The sequence below is a fragment of the Vidua macroura genome, chromosome 4 (assembly GCF_024509145.1).
Source record: "Vidua macroura isolate BioBank_ID:100142 chromosome 4, ASM2450914v1, whole genome shotgun sequence".
NCBI classification, from domain to species: Eukaryota; Metazoa; Chordata; class Aves; order Passeriformes; family Viduidae; genus Vidua; species Vidua macroura.
Genome location: NC_071574.1, coordinates 26,595,924 through 26,611,335, shown reverse-complemented (window position 1 = coordinate 26,611,335; position 15,412 = coordinate 26,595,924). Strand labels below are relative to the sequence as shown.

At 41.3% G+C, this 15,412-nt stretch overlaps 1 protein-coding gene across 4 annotated transcripts in view; it reads left to right on the top strand.

Moving 5' to 3' along the window:
• The window catches only part of LEF1 (lymphoid enhancer binding factor 1), a 71,129-nt gene extending 55,995 nt beyond the window's left edge, over positions 1-15,134 (top strand). For 2 of the 4 annotated variants that reach the window (XM_053976035.1, XM_053976033.1), the window contains 3 exons: positions 1,030-1,078; positions 1,736-1,776; positions 14,021-14,109. In XM_053976035.1, the coding sequence (XP_053832010.1) occupies positions 1,030-1,078; positions 1,736-1,770 (84 nt within the window). In that variant the 3' untranslated portion in view covers positions 1,771-1,776; positions 14,021-14,109. Of the gene's footprint in view, positions 1-1,029; positions 1,079-1,735; positions 1,777-14,020 lie in introns of all 4 variants that reach the window. The other 2 variants (XM_053976034.1, XM_053976031.1) reach the window with 1 other exon arrangement.
• Positions 15,135-15,412: the final 278 nt, after the last annotated feature.

The following is a 15,412-nucleotide window of genomic DNA, read 5'->3' as shown; positions in this document are numbered from 1 at the left end:
GCTCTGTGCTGAGACATGCAGCTGCCAGCCATGAGAGTGGGGGGCCGGAGGATGGGCAGCAGGCTGCAGCCCTGCGCACAGAAACTGCACCAGCCTTTGCCAGAGCTCATCTGTTGCAGCCTGTCTGGAGGCTTCTTTAAAATATAAACGGATATGATTTTTTTCTTAAAACACACACAAAAAGCTTTCACTGATTATAGAGGGCAATAAAGACAAGACATATGGAGGAATATCAGTGGTGGTTAGGATGGTGCAAGATGATTGAGGTTTAAAATTGTGGGTCTAAGCCGACCTTTTGTTTCAGTTGACAGACTGTGTGAAGCAGGAGCTGTGGCTATTTCCATAGATGGGGGTGCAGGAGAAGGCTGAGTGTGTAGGTTGGCAGGCTGTGGCCAGTGTGGTCCCTCAGAAAGACAGCTGCCAGGCATTCATTTGAGTTCTGCACTTCAGCCATGTTAAGGGTGCTCTGCTGTACAGTCTCTGCTGTTTGGTTATTGCAGAGTGCACTCTCTGGGCACAGCCACACCAGACTTGGCTTTTGTTCAGGTACCAGCATTATCAGAACAGTTCTAGTTGGCTGGTTTGCACCCTGGGGACAAGTCATGGTTGTCCTAGGTACTTTCAACACCCTGTCTGCTCCTACCATGTATGACAGTGTAAGTACCTGAGTGTGTGAAGAGTTCTTGTAAGAGCTGTAAATTATGATATCAACATACATGTCATCAGATTATTGAGCGTGAGAAGTCTTTTCAGTGCCTGCGGCTGCCAGTGTTAGTTGAAAAACTGCCAGAAATTGTAATTCCATGTGGATATAAATATATGTATTGCTGAAGTGTGTATTTCTCCATAGGTGCTCAGAGCAAACTTTGTTACCGCTGAACTAGTTAAAAGTGGGATAGAAAAGCTACCCTGAAAATAATTGGGTTTTTTCCTAACATTTTCAGTGTCCAGATGACTTTTGCTGTGAGGTAAGTGACAAAAAAGAAGTTCTGTGAATGTACTGGCATGATAAAATTTCCTATTTTTCAGGGGAAGAAAAAGAAGAGGAAGAGAGAAAAGTTGCAGGAATCGGCATCAGGTAGGCCATGACCACCTCTTACTTGCCATTCACCTCAGGTATATTTTAGAAACCAGGGCTTGTGCTATTTAATTTTTACGAGCTTTTGTCTAACCCTTGCTTCTGATGGACGTTTTAAGATATTTCACTTGGAATGTAAGCTTGTGAACATGCACACAACTCATGCCTCCTTTCCCTTACACCTTTCTGAACGGCAGTCCTGATGGCATCAACATCTTTGGCTGAACTTACGCATTGCTGCAATCACTGTCCTGTCTTACCTTTGCTTTTTTCCTCAATCCGTGTTGTATCATCTTTAGACTTAACCATGTCTCAAATACTGCGTGGTATTTTTGGGCACTGGAAACTTTACACAGACCTTTTGAAGTAACTGTATTTTATCTCACTGTAATTTACCTTTCTTTGTACACTAACAGCTGCTAGTAGGTTGGCTAAAAGCATCAGTGAGGTTGTCTCTGCCTTTAAAATATACATAAAGAAACACCCTGTTTTCCCCAACAAAAAAATGGCTGGTATAAGAACCATAAAAAACCCAAACAACAAAACCAAAAAACACACACAAAAAAAATTCCATGTAACACTGTAGCAAACAAACTTACTTGGAATGTGCAAAAAGTCTGTAAAAGAAATTTGTTAAAGGAAAACAATCTTCTACAGGTACAGGCCCCAGAATGACAGCTGCCTACATCTGAAGCATGGTAAGAACATCTCTAAAGCTTTCCTGCTGATAAAACTGAATTGTAAAATAAGCCTTCTTATAAATTTTATGCAATAATATGAATTTAGCAAAATTGCAGAACTATCATATCCCAAAGCTAATGTTACTTTGATTACTGATGGTTTTTATACCGGCTATCTATTAGGTGTTTACCATTTCACTGCTTAACCATAATATTTTCAAATTGATCACACCTCACTGACTCACTGCAAGTCTGCCTGTGAACCAGGGTTTATTAAAGTGGTGCAAGCCCTCCCAGACTGTCACAGCTCATAAATGCAGGGTAGATGCTGGCTTTGAAACACATTTTATGTCCTGACATCAACAAGATTCTGGCTGGCTGGGTACACCTTTTTAAAACAATTCATTCACCTGTATACTAACAAAACACCTGCTAAGAAAATGGGACTGTATTTCAGTTGTCTCAAGAATTTCTCCCATAGCTGTACCGTGGTATTTCATGTGTGGTGCAGGTTGGGGTTTTTTGTGGTTGTTGTATTTTCAGCATGTGTTTTCTTTCTTTATAGCATATTACCTGCACTGAGGGTGGAATGACTAGTGATTACACATGTGCAATAATACCATCTACTCAGCTTGTGAGTGCACACAGTACCACAGTGAGATTCTAATTTCTCAGTGTCTGTGTTGGAAGGCTGGTCCTTCTCTTTCTCTCAGTGTGATGTATTTTCTTGTAGGAAAGGCATGAATTTGAAATAATAGTTGCTTCTAAACTGTCTAATTAACCCAGATTGTTCTTGGGAGATCTCCAAGAATTCTAGGAATCATGCAAAAAAAAAATACGACTTTTCAAAATCACTTATGCACTGTATCAGAAATGGACTCTGTCCTCTCTTCCTCTGCCTTGTTTGGCCACAGGTTCCCTGTGGCACTCAAGAGTAGTCAGCAAAGAGTCCTGTTGGCCCTCTGCTCTGCTTGGACTTTAAACCTGAGAAAGCCAACTTCACTTTCCTGTGTGCAGTGTGTCAGTCAGCAGTCAGCATGATTCAAGCCTCTTCTGAAGTTATGCCATTATGCTGGTTAGTCTAAACTTGGTTAAGACAGTACTTTGGTGGTTTGTTTGTTGGTCTTTTTTTTAAAGCTAAAGTAAAGTGAAAAGGCAAAATGTATGCTCTTTTTTCTTCCTAATAAGCAGAAGTTTTTCAGGCAAGCAGGCAGCCTTGCCCTTTGCAATGTGCCTGAGTCATGCTGATTTGAGATATGGATTGCAGTGTTGGGGTTCTGTAGCCTATACAACAAATGTAGCTGTAAAATATTGTTACTTAGAGCATTATACCTACTGAAAAATAAAGTGCTTTAACATTGAGTTTTATAATTGATATTTCAGTTTAGTTGCCCAGGTCCATGACTGTTGTGAATATTTTTCACTTTGATCTTACCACAGTACCAGTAGGCAAAATACCCATAATTTTATCTGAACTCATGCAGAGCACTTAATTGGGATTGGAATACAACTAAGGTTCAAGTGACAGCGTAAAAACAGGGAATATTTGGTTTCTTGGATGCCTTACAGTCTTGCCTATGCTGACCTACTTTTGTTGGAGTTTCTCTGCATTTTCTGTATTACAGGTTAAATGTTCTGAGTGTAGGGTTTTTTTCTCTCCCTTTGACCTTTACACTCCTGCCTTCCTGTGTCCTCTTAGGTTTTGTAACAGTGTGGAAACTGTTGGCAATATCCATCTCTCTATCTTCAGGCAATTTGTAACACAGAGTCTGAGAACAGTAGTATGTTCTTCAGGGAAGAACACACTTCCCAGTGTGCTGTTGAGTCCATATATGCATGTGAAGGCAGCCTCACTAAGTGTTTCATGCTGAGTGAATGATCTGCACTGGAGATGTACAGATGTACTCTTGCTGGAAGTAGATGCACAGAACGATTTAGGGAACCTGAATCAACCAGACTTCAAAGCAAACTTCTGAAGGTTAAGACTCTTGCCCTCTGCAAGCCTAATCCAAAGAATGTTTTGCCCACAAGCATAATATCTTACCAGGCCCACAGCAGAGCTGCTGTAGTCTTTACTGGATGGAGATAATAAGTTTGGGAATAGCTTTCTTACTTGCATGGATGGTGTAAGGAAGAGGGAGAAGGAGGGTGGGAGGTCTGGGAAGGAGACAAGCGTTCTGTTATCTGAGAAGAATCAGAAACGAGTAGGTGGCAAGACCAAAGAAAGAATCTCAAGATCAGCACAAAGGAGATCAGCCAGGGCTGTAATTACAGTGATGTAAGTGAGAAGGATGAAATGGTGGGAGGGTTGTGTGGTGAGATGTTCAGAGGAAAGTAACGGAAGAGACATGCAAACAGACATGATTTAAGATACTGTGAAAGTTTTGGGTGTGGGGTTTTTGTTGTTTTTTTTTTTTTTTTTTGTCCATGAACATTCAGCCAGTAATTGATTTTTAAGGTGGACCTGCCATCCTGCTTTTTGACTTGAACATGATTAGAGTGGTGAAGTCAAGGTGGTAGCATTAAGTTGCCCCTTTTCCAAGAGTTGTACACAGCAGGAAGCATCTTATGGCTTCACTGCTTAGGATTTAACTGAGTTCTGTAATCTCCAACCTACTGAATGGCCAATCTGTAAAACACTTCAGAGTGCTCTAGGAATACTGTGACCCTCTGCACCAGTCTTTGCTATATTTTCCTGGGTTATTCCAAAGCGTGTCCTTCAAGAGTTGTGGAACTGTCCCAGGAAGGATTTTGTTTGCAGTTGACATGGCCCAACACACTGTTTGAAATAACTTTGATTTATTGAAGAAATAACTCTTATTTATTTTCTTCTTTTGAAATCAACCAAGAGTGGAATTAGACCTGATAATGCTAAAAATAAATTGAGGCGAGGCAGAGGGAAGGGGAAATGAAGAAAGCTAAGATAAAGGACAATGTAGAGATCACCCATTGAGCACCTTTCTGAAAGGTGGTTTTTTACTTTAAGCACAGCCTTCTAGGGGATTTGTAAATAGGACCAATTCTGTCTTGGAAGTGGAGATTTCTAATTTCCTGTCAAGTCTGACTTTTGGAAGGAAAAAAAAAAGGTGATTTTTAGCATCTCATGAGTATTTTGAAATCAGTAAGGGAATAGAAGGGTACTAACAAAAATTCCTCTTTGTTCTGCAGCATGGAAATACATAACTTACGGCTTGCTCTGTACAGAACTCTAAAAGGCATATCATTCAACATATGGCTGGACGCAATTGGGAAACAACATAATTTAACATTGTGTTTTGGCATATCTTCAAGGGCTAAAAAGAGTGATAGAGAAGCTTAAAAGACATCTGAAAACCTGTGAGAAATTTATTTGTGGCTTGCAAAATTCCATGACAATTAGCATCTATATTAGCAAAGCTTTCAAAACCAAGAAAAGTTGACTAATACTGATTTGAAATCAGAAGTACTTAAAAGGATCAGATTAAGACCATTTAACTTTGAACAATGAATTATCTTAACATTTTAAACTTCCTATGTGGAAATTGGAGCCAAATTTCAGCACAGAAGTGATTTTTAGGCAGTAATTTATGACTGGATTATGTTTTCCCTATTACGTAAAAATAAAAAGGAATGTGGCTGTGAAAGCAGACTATAAAGTGGACCAGTCCACAGCCAGAATAGTGTGGAAAATAAGTGTCTGATGACTGTGGTCATGGTTGACCATGGGTTTCTGGCCAGCATCTGAGAAAAGAGATGCAAAGAGGATGTGGTACCTTCCTTTCTGAGGCATATTTTCAAACCTGGGTTTTCCAGTGCTCTTGAAATTGCTCCTGGAGTAGTTCAAATTGAAACAAATGCTCCACTCCTTCCCATAGCTTTTGACTATTCAGAAGCTTTAAACAGAGCTTGGAGAACTTGCACAGAAGTTAGTCTCTGTGAGAATGTGTGTGGTGATGGTGGTGCAGAGATTTGTCCTGATTGCTTTAAAAAATGTTTCCTGTGTGACCCATACTTCCCTATTCCCCATTTTGCCCATGAATAGTGGCCTTCAGCACAGGCAAGAGGGACAGAATGAGCAGAAGAAAATGTTCTGGATTTAAATATTTGTTTTATTTCAGATAGGCATAAAATTTCCATAGAAAATGAGTATAGCTCCCCATAGAAAATTATTATAGCCCTCAGACAGATCATGGTTAGGATTGAAGGGGACCTTAAAGGTCATCTAGTTCCAATGCCCCCCCACCATAGCCAGGGACACCTTCCACTAGACCAGGTTATTCACAGCTTCATCAAATTTGGCCTTGAACACTTCCAGAGATGGGGCAACTTCCCTGGGCCTCACCACCCTCACATTAAAGAATTTTCTTCCTAATATCCAATCTAAACCTATCCTCTGTCAGTTTAAAGCCATTCCTCCTTGTCCTATCACTACATGCCACTGTAAGAAGTCCCTCTCCAGCTTTCCTGTAGGCCCCCTTTAGGAACTGGAAGACTGTTATAAGGTTTCACTGGAACTTTCTCCAGGCTGAACAAGCCCAGCTCTCTTAGCCTATCTGCAGAGGAGAGCTGCTCCAGCCCTCTGAACATCTTTGTGGCCTCCTTTGGGACCAGTCCAATACATCCATGTGCTTTTACTGTTGGGGACTCCAGAGCAGGATGTAGCACTGCAGGTGGGGTCTCACCAGAGCAGAATCCCCTCCCTTTCTCTGATGGCCATGGTGCTTTGGATACAGCCCAGGATACAACTGACTTTCTGGGCTGTGAGTGCACATGGCTGAGTCTCTTCCACCAACACCCCCAAGTCTTTCTCCACAGGGCTGCTCCCAGTCCATTCTCCAGCCTGTATTTGTGCTTGGGATTGCCCTGCCCATGTCCCTCTGCATGGCATTCTGTCCCTCCTGTGTGTCCCTCCAGAAACTTAATTCTGACCTGACATTGATCTTGGTGGGGTGAAAGACAGAAGCTCTCCTCTCTTCCAGGCTCTCTGACATCAAAGAAAAGGTCAGAAGAGCAAACCTGAAGAGAAGCCACGGCCCCATGCAGGTGGCAGGTACAGAGGGGCACTGACACCTGCTGGGAGAGATGCAGCAGAGCAGACCCAGGTCCCTGCTTCCTGTTATCATCCTGATGGAAGTCCCTTGTGAAGGATAGGGAAGGGAGGGAAGGGAGGAAGGGCTATTTTCAGTGCAGTCACGCTGTGGGAGGGGTAAGTGAGGGTAGTAGCAAAGCATAGGTTTTACAAATTAAAGAACATCAGAACCCTTTCAACTAGATAATCAGCATAGATATGGGATTAGAGAAATAAGAAAAAATGGTAAGGAATTTTGCAAAATAAGTGCAGCATGGTCAGTTATGAAGCTGATCTTCAGCCTTTCATATTTTAACTTTACACTGACAAATGGAAAAAATAGGTAATTCAGGAGGTCAATATATGTGTTTGTTTTTGGAGATACTCAAGTTGCAGAACCTACTGTGAAATTAGTGATGCTTAATGAAGTTTGAACTTAACCACATTTTTGAGTTATTAAAAACCCCCTTACTGTTTTACTTCTGAGGTGTTAGCAGTAAGCGGCTTGGGCAAGAATGAAGGAGAGCAGTGGGACAACTATTGTTCTAACTCTTCCTGTGGGATAGGGTGGGGACAGGGAGTTGACTGCTGGTGCACCATTCTTCTGTGGATAAAAACGGTGTATTTTGGTGGATTTAGTAAACTCACCACCAGACTGAGAAGTCTTAGGTCATGAGAAAAACTGTAGAAACAAACTCTTTCATAAATAAGATGTAAGGTTTTGAAGTGTTGTTTCATTTCCATTGGAAGCAAACTTCAGAATTTTAGTGTTTTTCTCATGTCTGCATTGCGGTTTCACTTTTTTTAGTGTATTTACATGAAAAATTTCAAAATGAGTTTTTTATACTGTGTTCCTGATGAGCTAAAAAGCAAGCTTTTATGACACTGTCAAAGTCCTTCCCATTTGTTTGTGGAGACTAAGTGTAGGTGAAATCTGTCTTGTAATTTCAACAGACTTGTATTCAAATGCAGTTCTATCAAAGCTTAGCAAACCCTAGTATACCCTAGCACTGAGTTTTGCTTCCATTTGCCTCTGATTTTAGAGATTATGTTTAAAGAGGTCTCTGATACACATGAATGCAAACCTAGCCATCCTGAAGACAAAACTAACCAAAAGAACAGAACAAAACCAAAGAGCCTTAACCGTGATATTGCAGAAGTCACTGCTAATAGATCAAACCTTCTCATACCAGTCAGTTCCTTAATCCTCCACTTTAAGAATTATTTATGCAAGTCATCTTCTAAATCTCTGATCCTTTACCAGCTTGTTAAGACTGTACCATACAGACAGTTTTGAAAGCTTGCAGTTTGGAAAGCTGTACAAGGAAGGAGGCCCATAGCATGGCCAGCTGAAGCACCACTGTTTGGCCAGTTAAAACATGAGCCTGGCAAGTCAGTGAGATGTTATGGACTCTAGTGAGAGCTTTCAGGAGAAGAGCTTTCAGCTCCTCCTTCCAGAGGTAGGAGCAAATGTTCACACCAGTGAAAGTGTCACTGGCACTGGGGTGTAGTGTGTGAGCAGGGTTAGAGGCAACTGAGGAAAATGGTACCAGCGACCATTTTTGAATTGGTGTTCTTGCCACAGGTGTCAGTGCAGTGGGATTAGGGCTTGAAGAGAATTAAGTAGGCTTAAGTGAGCAGAAAGACATAATTTCTGAAGTTGCTTCCTCCTTGCAAAAGTTACAGGATATGTGTTCCCTCATTAATATTAAGTTGTATCAGAGTTAAACTCAGGAGTTATGAGAGTCTTCTATCTATCCTTCCTCTCAGGGATACGTGAAATTGCATGTGGTAAAATATTATTGCCAAAATAACTACACAGAATTGGTTTATATGGTGTAAAGGCAAATGCACATACTAGGTGGGACTACATTTTGATGAACAGTTGGTTTTCTTCACATATGTGGGTCTTTTGAGGTACACAGACTTCCTGTTGTGTATTTTGGACCAGTAGAGATTTTATGATGAGATGAGTTAATTGCATCAAAGTGAAGTTGGTATGTTTGAATTCTGTAGTGGTTTCTGTGTCCTGTTGTCTTATGCTTGTAGTGTTGCTCTGTGTATGCCTGTGTGTAGAAGAGTTGATGGAAGCTCAAGAAGATATTCAGGTTACATCTGACTTGCCTTTGGTTTCATGAAAGCAACTATTTAAATTATTCCATGTATCAGAAGATTTAACTGTTGAGATTGTCTTTCAAAGTACTGTAAATTCTAACCTATGTTTAATTGTGGCAGAAAAAAAAAAAATCTACAAAGGAAACTGTACCCGTGTTATTTCTTTCTTCTGAAAGAATTTTCACTTATTGCTTTAGCAATACCTCATGTTCTTCTCTGTTACAGCAGGTGAAAACTGCAATTTCAGTGCTCCTAGCTCTCAGTCTAAAAAACAAATAATTTTAAAAATACTCTTCTGAATATTTATTATATGCCATAAAGATACAGAAAGGAGACAAGTCTGTTTCTTTCTCCCTCTTCGTCGCCTTTAGGATACTGTTCCGCTTTAAGAAGCTGCTAGAGACAGCTGTCTAGAGGCAATCTGGTTTTTATTATAAACATGGAGCCTCTCTCCCCTCCCACACCCAACAGGAAAAACATGTCTTGGGTCTTCCAGTAAGATAACTTTAAAGATTCTAGCTAAGTGATAGAGCTTGTAGTTTTGTGCTGCCTACACTGGGGGCCTTTGATAAAAGAGCCACACCTGCTTGGCATCATTGCCGTCAGCTGCACAAAACGGGAACCCTAAAATACCTGGGTGTTTTCCATGCTGAAACTAATCTGCTCTGGAAGAGGTCTCTGGCTTGGGAAGGCTGGGGGAGGAATATTCCTGCTGCTCACTTAATGCATCTAGCTGAGGTCAAACTATGAGGACAGAAACTAGGACTCCAGGCCCCACCTGTAGTTAATGGAGAGGTATTTTCAGGGGCAGTTAATTCAGGGCATTTAAAACAGCAGTGAATAATTTGCTGTTGGAGTCTCCATTCACAGTTAGCAGCAATGGACCAAGGTTAAAAGTAGCAAGGGAGATGGAGGGGTTAGACAGACCAAGAAAAACTTCATAGTACCATAGTTTCAACATGGCAGCATCTGTTACAGTTTTATGGTACAATTTTATGTCATTTCTTTGGATACAAAGGCAGCTTAAAAAGTTTCCTCTGCTGCCTGCTGGTATCCAGCTCTTTAAGAGAGGGCTTTTTCCTGTCTCCCGTAGGTCTCTCCATCCATGTTTAGTAACAGCTTGTAGGACCCTGCAGCAAATTGGATTACTTAAATGACTGGGGTTTTGTTGGGAGGTGCTTTTTTTGTTTAGAAACAACAAGGGTTGTGGAGTGTTTGTTTGTGTTTGCCCTGAACATCTCAAGGATCTGGTTTGGGCTAAACCCACAAACCATGGCACAGCTGGGCAGGAAGAGGAGCAGACTGCAGCGCCGGCATCTATCTGCTTGCGCCTGAAACCCTCTCCAGCTCTGCTGTTAAAGAAAATACAGAGGGACTTCACAAACACCATGAACTGCCCTGATAAATAATGCCCTGGTTTTGCATAGCTGGGTTTTTGAAGTATTGAATAATACTGACAGTATTGGCTGACAGTAAGTCGAACACGTTCGTTTTGGACTTACAAAGAAAATGATTGTTTCAGCTTTTGGGTCCCTAAATTTGCCATGTTGTTTGAAGTGCTGGATTAAAAGATAGGTTTGGAGATGAACTTTTTTTTTTTTTTTTTTTTTTTAAATACATGTAACTGCCTGTTATATGTAGTCTTTTGTCTCCTTAGAATTGTATCCAAACAATGTGATAGGGAAAGGCATAGGAAAAAAAATACCTCATTTAAAATGTTTAATATCCCTTGCCCTCTGTGAAGGGTTAGGTATGTCTTTTACTTCATGTTTATTCCTATACTGACCCGGACATTTCTGACTTTTTTCTATAACCTTTTCTGATTAGCATGACCTGGATGAAGCTGCATAATTCTCTCCCTTGCTCTAGAAAAGTAAAAGACCAGAGGAGGAGAACAAGACCTTTGCAGACCCACCCTTCATCCATCTCATTCTGAAGCATGGGGAGGACTTCAGATCCCCTTGTGATCCCCTCAGCCACTGAGCCCAGGCTTGCTAGGAGAATTCAGTTTTACTGTAGCAATTCCTGAATTAGATTTATCACTTCGATAGTAAGGCTTTTCTTTTTGCACTTCATTATTCTTGAATCTTATGTCTGTTTCTTACTTGAGGTGTTGTTTTCTTTTTCTTTTTTCCCCTCTCCTCCCACAGTGAGATGTGCACTGCAAATGGCACAGACAGTGCCTCCTATTGTGGCTCAGGCTCAAGACTTCACATATGTAAAATGTGACTTGCAGCACTTTCTTTGAAGCCTAACCACAGCCAGGGAGCTGTAATTGCAGTCTTTGATTTGTGCCGACTTCACTTGTGGATTGGGCTTTGCTAGGGCATGCCTCGCCTGGCGAGACTTCAGCTGCAGCCCCCCAGTGAAGCCTTAGATGTGGGAAGTCTTCAGTCTCCTTAGCACATGCCTGTGGTTTCTTGAAAAGAATCCTGATTTGACCTGTTTTATATCTGTAAGGCAACACCATCATCACTCGTATTTTTTAGGTATTATTTGGTTATCAGCAGTAGAAGCAATTTCCAGCATGTAGCCTTAATGTGCAGCAGAGGAAAGGCTGGGTTCTAGATACTGTTTTCAGGATAGCTACTCTATAATTTGCTGTACTGCTTGGAAATAAAAATATGTGGGTCTTCCCTGTGCCTGTCCCCTTTCAGAATCACCGTGGTGTCTGCAGCCTCTCTAGAGGAGCTGGCCATAGTTAGGAGCTATGGAAGGGAGGCAGGCGCTGCAAAAGCTGTCTCTGGATTGAGAAAGAAGCAATGGCCGCTGCTGGAAAAAGCTGAGGGCCAGAGCAAGGCCATGGTCGTTATTTTAACCTCCTGACTTCAAAGACAGCTTGCTGGTAAGGGAAGGGGGGAGGAGGCAGGGAACCATCTCAACAGAAGAGCATTTCATTTCCTTCAGTGAAGTAGACATTCCTGGCTGCTAATGGGGAGTAGCTCTGAATCACAGCGCTTGTATCAGACTGCTGTGAACTACTGGCCTGGCGCCTCAAGGCCATTCCTCAACAGGAAGCTGAATGTTTTCATGTAAGACTGAGAGGAAAACCTTCCCAGGAAGAGCAACCTGGACCAAACCTTTGAAAATCCGGGATGAAAAGGCACAAAATAAATATAAAGCTGCAGGGTGCTCTCCCCAGTGTTTCTGTGCTGTTTGCTTGGCCTGTCTTTCGTGCTCCTTGGAAAGGTAGAGCCCTTCGTAGCTCTTTGATCTGCACGTGTTGCGGAGCACTGCGCTACTTTATAAAAAATTTAAAAAAGGCAGGAAGCTCAGGAGGCTTTTTTTAGTTGGGACATGGGCTGGTTTTATGAGGAAATAGGAACTGAATTAGTCAATACAGACCACCTCTGTTGAAACTGCTGGTTTGCCAGTGGACTTTTAGCTGTGCTGTTTAAGAGGCCTCAGTGGCTTTAAATGTCCTTTTGTGGCTACCAGCAACAGATGTAAGTTATTCCTTGTGTATCAGGGATGGCACTACGTGGGCAACAAGGGAGTCTGCATCAAATCTAAGCTATACAGAGCAGTTTGCTCTGTATAAATTCATGCTGGCCTTTTCTGCCTTAGTCTGCAGCTAAACTTAAGCGTCCTCAACTTTCCACTATAACAATTGGTGACCTCTGATAAGGAGTCAACTTGCTTAGTAAGATTTTGGGGCCTCAGCTTATGCTGATTAAAATCAAAGGGTACAAATCAGTTTTAGAGGCTTTCTACCCTGTACTACATGAGGCTGTGTAACTCCTTACTCAGGAGCTGCCACGCTACTCAGCCACTGTGAGCCACTTTGTGTGGTAATGGTTGATATGGAAGCTGCAGCAGATGGAAGGTAGATGCTTAGTTATAACTGGCCCTGGTTTAAATACTGCTAAATGTAATGCAATGTAATTTGCTGATTAATTCAGCTTGTGGCTCTTGCAGGCTTAAGCAGTCTATCTATCATGATTAGTCTAAAAGAAGTTTGACTTGTGGTTTAAACCATTTCTTCATAAACTTGTTCTGTCTTGCCTTGCGTGACTCAAGGTGCTGGCAGTGTATCTTTATGTGACTAAGCATTTTGTGTCTCTTCTGGTGAAAATTCATTTGCCTTCTCCACTGAACTGCATTCTTGTGTGAATTTCGATCACTCAAAAGCTTTGCTCATTGAACCTTCTACTTATTTGGCAGTTGAGTAGTACATGGAAACCTAGAGGTTAATGTTGATTTTTCTGACATACCAATAATCCCCAAACAGTTACTGGAGAGCATGTGTCCATGTGTAGAAAAACATCTGACTCGTTGGAGAGATTTTGGGTGGAGACTCTGTTATAACCCACTTGTCTGGATCAGAATGGCAAGGGTGATGATTGAGTTGGCAATTTCATAAATCAGCTAATGTAACCCAGAGACCTAGACTGTTCCACTCTGGATAAGCAATTCCTATTAGGCCTGCACTGTGGGCCATTTCACATGCTCTAAGACTATAAATCCTTCCAAGATCTAGTGAACTTTACTGCTAGGGAGGAGACCCATGGTTCTTACACAGCTGGAAGATGTTCCCTACCCCACTGAAGAGCAGAACAAATCCTCCCCAGTCATGAGGATGGATGGTAGAATCAGTGTTCACACAAGCCTCATCCACCACATTCCTCTACCAAACTGCTTGCAGAAGACAGCTTTTTTTTGTGTCTGCAGGGAGTAGAGCTTGAGGCTCTGAAATAGAGGTTTAATTGACCTCAACCACTGCACTGCAGTACTAAAGCCCGAGGATGTCTAATTTTGTAATGGTATCTGGGTCAAATGTTGTAGATAAATGAAATCCACTACTAAAGGGAAGAAAATCTGTAATATGCTGGATGTTTAAAACCCCACCTTTCTAGTTGGTATCTCTTTACAATGCAACGTACTTTCCATAAATATAGTTGCAAACTTCAAGCAAAAGCAAGTAGTAATAAATTCTGCATTTAACTTTGACATTGTAATGCACATTCCACTAATAGAGCTGTAAGAGTTACAGTGACCCATCACCAGCTTGTTTGAAGAATTATTAAAAAAAAAAAAAAGGCTTCAGATAGTCTTTATCACTCTCTCTCTCTCTCTTCCCCCCCTCCCCTTTACCTGTAGGTGGGAAGAGAAATGCTTTCTCAACTTGCAAAGCAAAGGCGGCGACACCAGGACCTCTTCTGGAGATGGAAGCTTGTTAAACCCTAGGTGTGTCCTTCATCCGCACAGACCACCCCAAGGAGTCTGTCTAGGATGTCATTCACCCTGATGTCACTGCTAGAGACACTGAATCATAAAGACAATCACTGCCAAAATCCTTCACAATCACAAGGTCCAGCCCCGATATAAATAGAGCAAACGAGCTCCTGGGTCAGCAGAGCAGCTTTTGTCTTCACCTCTGCCTTGCACTCTTAAGCCCCCGTCTCATCTGTGTCCATATTGAGTCAGCAAACACAGTAGCATGGCTGTCTGTGCCTGCTTCAGCCAGCAGAATTACGTAGACCACAACTGCCCCATACAGCACATCGAGGGATGGAATTTGCCTGGACCAGGATGACACGCTCAACCTTCTTTTTATTTAATGGTGCGACAGGATCAATTTTGGTTTTAGCTTTTTTTAAGAAACTTGAATGCTTTTATATTTTAACTTTTAGTTTGTAATTTCTTTGGTGTATATTTTACTAGGTATGAGCTTAAACAAGTGTCAGAAATCTGAAATACTTTTTAAATAAAAGGAATTTTTCTTTTTTTTTTCTGCCAGAGGAAAAACCTGTATGGAAAAAAGGTGGCTGTTTTGTTAAACTATTTGTAACAAATAGTGGCCTCTCAGTCTATATAATACAGTGTCCTATAGAACTAAATAAATGTAACAACAGTCAGCTGGTCAGTAGACATGTTAGTCTTGCATCATCTACTCTGTAAACATAAGCAATACATCCAGCAAATCTGACTGCAGTGAGTTCTCCTTCTCACCCATTCCCCTTCTCCTTGTAAAAAGCCCAGCACTTGAATTATTACTTCAATTGTTCTGTATTTGTATCTGTTTTTGTTAGCCTGTTAGTGGGATTTTATGCCAGTTGTTGAAATGAGCATTGATGTACCCATTTTTTAAAATAGTAAGGCACAGCCTTTGCCAAAAATACTGTCAACCAATTTTTTTTTTGTCATTCCAGTTTGAGTTAATGTGCTGAGCATTTGTTTTTTAATAAAAGCTTTGTAATAAAATGAAAGTTAACTGTCTTTAAAATTGGCTTAAAAAAAAAAAAAAAAGTGGTTTTTGCTAGAATCCCTCAAAGGTAGAAGCAAGCTCAGGAAGGCACAGTCACTTGTAAGGCTGAAGACTTCTGGCTCAGTCTTCTGTTGTAGGAAATACAATGTGTCTGTTTGGCTGTTTGCTCACCTGAAGTGATTTTGGAAAATGACTTTTTCTTTGAAAAGTGAGCAGAAGTCTCAGTTCCATACCAGGAATAAAGGAATGGGGAGGCTCAATGGTCCCTTGTGCTGCTCAGTTAG